General features: G+C 34.7%; 1 protein-coding gene across 1 annotated transcript in view; it reads left to right on the top strand.

Moving 5' to 3' along the window:
* Positions 1 to 3,258, top strand: part of LOC140327827 (homeobox protein HMX2-like) — a 5,048-nt gene extending 1,790 nt beyond the window's left edge. Inside the window, exon 2 of the mRNA XM_072407144.1 lies at positions 1,272 to 3,258. Within this exon, the coding sequence (XP_072263245.1) occupies positions 1,272 to 1,795 (524 nt within the window). The 3' untranslated portion in view covers positions 1,796 to 3,258. The remainder of the gene's footprint in view (positions 1 to 1,271) is intronic.
* Positions 3,259 to 8,372: the final 5,114 nt, after the last annotated feature.

Genomic DNA, 8,372 nt, shown 5'->3' with positions numbered 1-8,372 from the left:
TTTTTTTTTTTTTTTTACCATAAACCCCTCTCTCAGCTGACTTTATGATTTACAAGTTGTTATCCTGAGCTGAGATTACAACTGCTGATAATGTAACCTACAATATCGTGTTATCCTCTACCCGGCAGCTATTGGGTTAAGGTTAGTGTCCCCAGGACAGAGCATCTGATGGCTGGGAATTTGTTCAGCTGGGGCCCCAGCATAGAGCACCCTATATTCTAATCACCATATGGGGGACTCTCACCCTCTATACTAATCCAGGATTAGCCAGCCTGGGGTACTACAGCTGTTGGAGAACTACAAGTCCCAGATGTATAAAAGCCCGAGCTCACTAAGCTTCAAGGCTAATTTATAAAAAAAACAAATATTGGCCATGGATTTGAAATATGTGTTCATGTCTGGATGGTATTGTAACCGTGACTGCTTATTGACTGGTCCGTGTTCTAGCTATGATCATAAAACTGGGTCGTCCGACTTCTAGAAAGTTATGCCTAAGTTTCAAAGAATTTTAAAAGAATGTTATTTCTGTCAATCATCAATTATATTCACCTAAGTGGAAATAATTCTTTTGATACTGATCATAACATGCAGCTCCCTCATTGTAACCCTTATATGCCAATAAGATAAATATATTGCATTTTAATGAATCTTTTATTAAAGTTTCAACAAATCTGGGTAAAATATTTAAATTTGTAAATTGGGCTACTACATGTACTTACAGAATGCAATATTTTTATTTTTCATCAGCCATTATTTGCCTTTTCTATAAATGTATGTGAAGATCGAATGATATAAAACCAATGGTGTTTGCAGCACTCACATTTTATGCAAATGGTTTAAAGGATCCTTATAACTGAAAATAAAAAATAGTTTTAACCCACCAAGCCCCCTCAACATCCTTGTAACTTGTCCCTGTCACTAGACAGCTTGGCCTGCACCTTAAAGTGTAGAACGTATCAATAAAATAAAAAATAATGTGGTGGATGCAATGATCACATGTAAGCACAATAATACAGTTTTTAGACATTTTTTCTGTACAATGGTTAGCCTGGTGTGAGAAGTTCATATGGAGTTGCATGGTTGATGATGGAAGCACGTGACCTGTAGAAGATCTACAACATTCAACATTCAACAGTCAACATTCTTGTAATGGTGGAAATACATTTAAAATAATAATGAAAAACTTTAATAGGTTTGATCAGATCTGTAGTAATTGTTGTGTCTCATCTTATCATTTCATATTATCATATTGATTTTAATTATTTTTTTAGACACCAGATGCCTCCTGACTTCCACCCAAAGCCTTAACTACTGCACTGAGCAGTCCCCAAAGCACAGAGACTTATCTTACAGGGCTGACAGCTTGGTGGATGAGCCATCTCCATCCCCTGATCGGCTTAGTAAGAAAAACAAGCTTCTGGCCAAGAAGAAGACCAGGACTATCTTCTCCAAGAGCCAGATCTTCCAGCTGGAGTCCACCTTTGACATGAAGCGCTATCTGAGCAGTGCTGAGAGAGCATGTTTAGCCAACTCCTTGCAATTGACTGAGACCCAGGTAAAAATCTGGTTCCAAAACAGGAGAAATAAGCTGAAGAGACAAATGTCAGCAGAACTGGAGGGTCCAGGATCAGGGGAAACTGCTGGAGATATATCAGTGCTCTACAAAGACAATTCATTCCTCAATAGGTGCGTCTTACCAATGCCCTTCCCTGTCCTTTACCCTGGCAGCACCATTCCCTACCTGTGCTTCCCAAATCCGGGCAAATACTACAGCCTTACCGATGGGGACGTATAAATTGTACAGGACTATCCCAAGGACTATCCAAGGACTTCTTCTTTCATATCACAAAGCCACTTCAAGGAATTAAAAAGTCAAGTTGCGTTTCTGACCGGGAATGGGAGGGATTTTTTAAAATATTATATTACATCTTACTATTATCTGCCTACAGCATGTACACTTATTTTTGTACTTTTTTAAAAAAGGAAAAAAAATACAAACTTGAATCCACACCATATATCTAATTTAAATACGTCCTATGCAAAGATATTTTACAAAAGGGATTATTGTTCCTGTATATGTGCACTTTCCTGTCCCATACAGTCCTTTATTTCTGCTATAAAACAAACATGCTCAATTCACATGGATAAGGATCTTTATTTTTGCCTTGCCTAGTAAGGATCGTTAATATAACCATTTCATGTAAGGATCTTTATTATAGCTATGTCTAATAAGAATCTTTTTTAGCCCTGAATTGTAAGGATCTTAATTATAGCCATCTCCTGTAAGAAAACTTTATTATAACCCTGTCTTGTAGGGATCTTTAATATAGCCCTGTCTAATAAGGATCTTTATTATAACCCTGTCCTGTAAGGATCTTTAATATAGCCATGTCTTGTAAGGATCTTTAATATAGCCCGGTCTAATAAGGATCATTATTATAACCCTGTCTTGTAAGGATCTTTATTGTAGCAATGCCTGAAAAGGATCTTTTTTTTTAGCCCTGTCTAATAAGAATCTTTTTTGTAGCCCTGTCTTGTAAGGATCTTTATTACAGCCATGTCTTCCCAGGATCTTTATTATAGCCATTTCATCTAAGGATCTTTATTGTAGCTATGTCTAATAAGGATCTTTATTTTAGCCCTGTCTTGTAAGGATCTTTATTATAGCCATGTCATTTAAGTATCTTTAATATAGCCATGTCGTATCAGGATCCTTATTATACCCATGTAATATCATTTTTAAAACCCATTAATCTCAACTGGAGAAAAAATGTCAGTTTAATAAATATCCTTATCCTGGTGTGAATTGAGCTTTGATACAAATAAAAAAAACTTGATGGTTGACAATCCATTTATGTTTCAGTATTACTTTTTTCCTGGAAGCAGTCTTGGGGTTGCTATGTAGCTTTTATAATTCATTTGATTCGTTATTTATTAACATTGTAACATGGGACAAGCTACAAGGGGAGAGGGAAGAGAACAGGGGCGTTGGCCAAAGCAGCCAATCATCTCTCATTATTTCTGCTGCTGATTAAAAAAAAGGAAAAAATCAACAAATTATTTTATCTTTTCACGGTAATAAAATGCTTCTTTTTGTTGTATATAACCAAAGACTTTTTATCCCTGGGGTACCACCAGTGTAAAAGAGAATGATCCCTTAAGAAGCACTGAAACATATGCAATTTTTTATAATGCCTGTAAATTTTAAAAAATGCTCTTTTTTTGGATACAAAACAATAAAATGAAATATACAACTGACTTCACTGGAAGTCTTATTAATGCGTACAAAAATAAGAAAAAATAATAATTACACCAACTAGAGACATATCAGTCCATTCAAGAGTAACCAGGTTTATTAAGTGATCAGCTTGAAGAGAAAATAATAAAACACATAAATAAAAATACAAAAAGGCAAGTCAGTTAAAAGTCTGATGTGAACTTTGCCAAATAAACTTGATATTACTTGATATTATTGTGATGCTGATATCGGGAAATTGGAAAAAATATAAAAACATAGAAGTATAGAAACCATTCCACACCATAATTTGAAAATATATATATATATATATATATATATATATATATATATATTCTATTTCATTAAAGGTTCTAATGGTAAATATTTACCACTCAGACAATTATACATATTTAATTGACATCTGTCTCCATTGCTAAGATGGAAAGGTCCGATGATAATGCAGAGAAGTCGCTGATATCTCAATGCAATGCGCTTCATCTGTACAATTAGCGCTATGAGAAGTAAGAACACATCATTACAGACTGACTGACCTGTACGATAGAAAGTTCATTGCAGAGGCCAGAGGAGATATAATAGCACAATTTAAACTTTACTCATTTACATTTTAACATCAGTGCTACAAAGTTACAAAACAAATGCAGGTGAAGCCATAGCACATACAATGCCTCATAAAAAAATACAGTCAAGTAAAAAGCAGAGAATTATGTCACTGATATATCTATAACATAATTGTTTATGCAACATCTTTTTAGATAGGGTGAGAAATAGAGCGATTTATACATTATAGCCTTTAGATATATATTCTATTCCCCCTTGTCCCAAGTCTGCTTATAATTTACCCAGGAGAATGTTTGCTAATTACTGGCATGTCACACCCTTACTACAAGAAGGTGCATGCAATTCATCACTCCATTGTCCTCTGCTTGTATTTTCTCACTTATACTTCACATGATCACAGATAAATTATTCTTCAGTCTATATATAATTTAGTCCTGACATTCCGGTAGTTTGTATTGTGCTGTAATATAGTAATTTGCTGCTAGCTACAGATCTGATGGACAAAGAGCAAAATTCGGTCCATTCACCTATATATATCATATCTCTGTACATAATTCTCCTTCCTATCATTAACATATATGCAGAAGATTTTATATAAAAGTTATGTACAAAACCACACAGATGATTCACATTTTACTAATTTATGCAATTTATTATCCTATGTGGCTCACTAAAAAGCTCCTAATTCCCCTTCCCATTTTTTATAAACAGAAAATGTAAAAAAAAAAAGAGAATATATCCCGATTTTCCGAACTCTTCACACTGTGATTAAAACACTAAGATCAAGAAATATGATACAACGAAATACATTTTTTATTTTATTATTTAGTAAATATTTGTATTCGATAGTTTTGATAACTTAGGTTATCAATGTATTTAGTGCATAACATTTCTGTCCCATTCAAATATATATATATATATATATATATATATAATTTGTATATAAATATATTCTGCATATGTATATATTTTTTTATAATATTAATATATATATATATATATATATATAAGAAAAAAAGTTTTGGAGTGCAAAAATTATACATACAAGGGAAAGTATAGTCCTGCTGTCAATAATGCCAACCTTAATTACAGCAGAAAGACATGTTGGTAATGCAGAAGTATATCTACATTAATCGATCTCCTTAAGTTGTTGGACATACATTATCTGGCCATGTAAAAGGTATGTGGACCGCAGTCTCGGAGTCTGAGCTGGGGAGACTGTAGACAGTAAAGTGAATTGAGCTGGGTGCTGTTCTAGTGGTTTGTGTCCATTTTCCAGAAATTCCCGGAAACACAGAAGTAAGTGGAGGAACATCTCAGAAAATGAAGTCCAAGTTTTCTTAACTTTTCTCAGCTTCCAAAACTTCTTCTAGGAAGGCTCCTCCAGCCAGACAAGTGTCCCCTTCCCCTGTGCTGAGTGATAGTAGCACCTCAGCCTTCTTGCTTTTGTGAAAACAAAATTAGCACAATATTAGAAGTAATTGTCTCTATTCTTAATTGGATCAGCAGACAGGAGAGAAAAACAATTCTTTCTTTCCCCAGGCTAGACAGGCAAAAGTAGGTTCCTAGGTCAAGAGGGACTGCTGAAAGAATGCTGAAAGGAAGAGTGCTGAGGACTTCCACCATCTATATTCCACAACTTTTTCTTTTTATTGTTCTTTTTTATATGGCTTATTATTGTGGTGACATCCTTGGAACTTGTAGTTAATTATAACTCTTCATAATGCTAAAGCCACTCCTGAGATTGCTAATACTAAAAAGGTAATATATAAATAATATTTTAGAATTCAACAATAGCATCAACAACAATTAAAAAAATAATAAAAAATATATATAAAACAATAAAAAGTATGGTAATATTACAATAATAAGTATAATATTATAAATAGCATCAGTCATTTTTCTTTTTATTAACTATAATTTGGTATTACTGTTTAATTTAATTTAATTTCATCATTGTCTATGACACAAAGATTTATCAGCAGAAGAGATAATATTTGCTTTTGTAGTGTTAACATTATTTGCTAAGTAGACAGAGATTTAACTACTTGCTGGCATTCACCTTATATGCAGAATTTCTTTCTTTCTTTCTTTCTTTCTTTCTTTCTTTATGTATTATACTGAATAACTGAGATGAGTGCTATAACCTACGATGAAAACTGGAACTTTCCTAGTTGTAGTACAAATCCTAAAGTGTATCTCAAGGCAAAATGTTTTTTTGTTTTTTTTTAACGTGTGGGAGGGTTAGACTCCTTGCAAAGTTTTAATTGTTGTCTATGTTTTTGCTCACTAATAGTTCACCAAACTAAAACTTTGTCACTGAGAAAAAAACTAAGTAGAAGTGCTAAATTCTGGATTTGCTATGGAAGCAAATGATAGCGGGATATCATAAAGGGCGGACATATGCCCTGGAGACAACTATCTAGGTTGAAAGTTTATTTTATTGTGTATCATAAACAAAGAGTTACGTGAACTCAGCAAGACACACTCAGGGGTTTGAACTATTTTTTAGCTTTACATTTTTACACTTTGAAAGTTCCCATGAGCACAAGATGATATTAATGCCCAACATATACCTCCGTCCATGCCATTAGGTCTTCTTGGGGACCATAGTGACCAGACATATTGGAAAGTCTGGTCCGATTGCTGTTTTTTTCACCTTTACAAAACTAGTTCTAAAAGTATCCACATGGCTCCTCACTATTCAATAGACATATGCTAAACATATATGGCAGTTTGTGGCCGGTGAGACCATTTGGGAGACCAAAGGTGTTTGGCACCTCAGTATAGGCTCCTGTTTATGAGGGCAGTAAGATTGTACCTGTTCATCCCTCCTGGGTCTTTAAACAACCTTATCTATGTAATATCACAATAATTTAAACCACAGCTGTTTTCAATACTTTTATTATTATTGCTTAAAAGTATATTCTGCTATAAAGCTGAAGATTTAAACAGTACCAATTTTTTTATTTGCCAAATATTTATTAGTGACAATACTAATTTAAGACATAGACCTAATACCTCTAAAGTAATTTATATATACAGTACATATATTAAATTTTGAGCAAAACTTTACATTAGGACAGGTTCTCTTTAAACTCAACTTTTATGTATTAAAAATGTTTGTAAGTTTTAAGTCAGATTCTTACCTGCCTTTGAGAGATATTACAAATATCTTGTTTGCAAGACTGATGAAGATTTTAGATCTACAGGGAGGATAAGGTCAGTGAAAAGGCTATGAAATAATCTACTAAGATCATGGAATCACTGGCTGTGAAATAATAAAATATAGAAGGGATGTGCTTCTCTAATTCACAAACATCCTATATAAAGTGCACTGATTTACCCAGCTCAGAGCTGTTTGCACACATTCCACTGGTCCACTAATCTTCCATGCATCTAAAGAACTTTGGCCAAGCTTGGCATAGATTTTGCATATTCCTCAAGTGGACATTGCACAAAAATTCAAGGTTTGCATATGTAGTAGTTACCCCAGTTCCCTGCTCGGGTTCCAGTAGGTTTGCCTAGGGGGTCCAAGGAATGTTCATATCCTGGAAGAACCTATTTCTGTACAGTGTCTACTTGTGAGAATTGGAATCCTGAGCTTTCCCAAGATCTCTCTGTGAGGTCCAGTGAGGTCGGCATGCAGGGGTTCCCATTTTTTTTATTTCAAAGAACCAAAGAAGAAGCCCAAGAAGAGATTTGTTTTCAATTGTAAGCAAAGCCAAATAATAGCAGAATAATAAAGCATACAAACAGTAAGCAGATTTCTGTCCAAGTATAGACTTTTTTTTCATTTGTAAAACTGTGAAGGAAAAAGCTAACATATTGTTAATAAAACCACAAATATAATTTAAAACAGGCAATATATTTATGCCCTTGTCAGTGTAAACATTATACCTGAAAAGGTATCCAATTACCAGTTCACCCCCCTATTCACCACTGATCACATTTACACCCCTGTTTACCATTGTTGATCACTGCACATCCCTACACCCCTCCTCTCCTGTCCTCCAATAACCATCCCTACATTTCCCTGAAACTCCGTCACTCGTGCACTCCCTTGCAACATCCATTCCACCACTGAGCACCTCTATACCCTTCTTGAAACCCCAACAACACAATTACATTCTGCTTACTTTAGTACCACCTACAACCCCCCACTCCAACCCCACCTACACAAATAACTGTGTCTTTACATTGAGATACAATTCAAGCCTACATTCTTTTTTTAAATAAGGACTATCTAAAAAGGACAAAAAAATAGCAAACTAAAATCTCCTTTTACTAACCAATATTTGTGGTCAAATAATGCAGCAAACCCGGAGTTTTCTCTTCCTACAACAGAGCAGATGTGTTTGTCTTTGGATGCTAGAATTGCTGACTGGTTGATATGAACACTCTTTGTTGGCTCTCTAGCAAGCTTCAGAGGACTGCACAATGGGATGACTTTACTACTAGGGGCCAGGTAGTGCAGGCACAGACTACATTTTAGCCTTCACTCCTGGAATTGGTCCTGGACTTGGACAGCAGTCTGAGGTTACCCCCAAACTTT

The sequence above is a fragment of the Pyxicephalus adspersus genome, chromosome 3 (assembly GCF_032062135.1).
Source record: "Pyxicephalus adspersus chromosome 3, UCB_Pads_2.0, whole genome shotgun sequence".
Lineage (NCBI taxonomy): Eukaryota > Metazoa > Chordata > Amphibia > Anura > Pyxicephalidae > Pyxicephalus > Pyxicephalus adspersus.
This window is presented reverse-complemented; position numbering and strand designations above follow the sequence as displayed.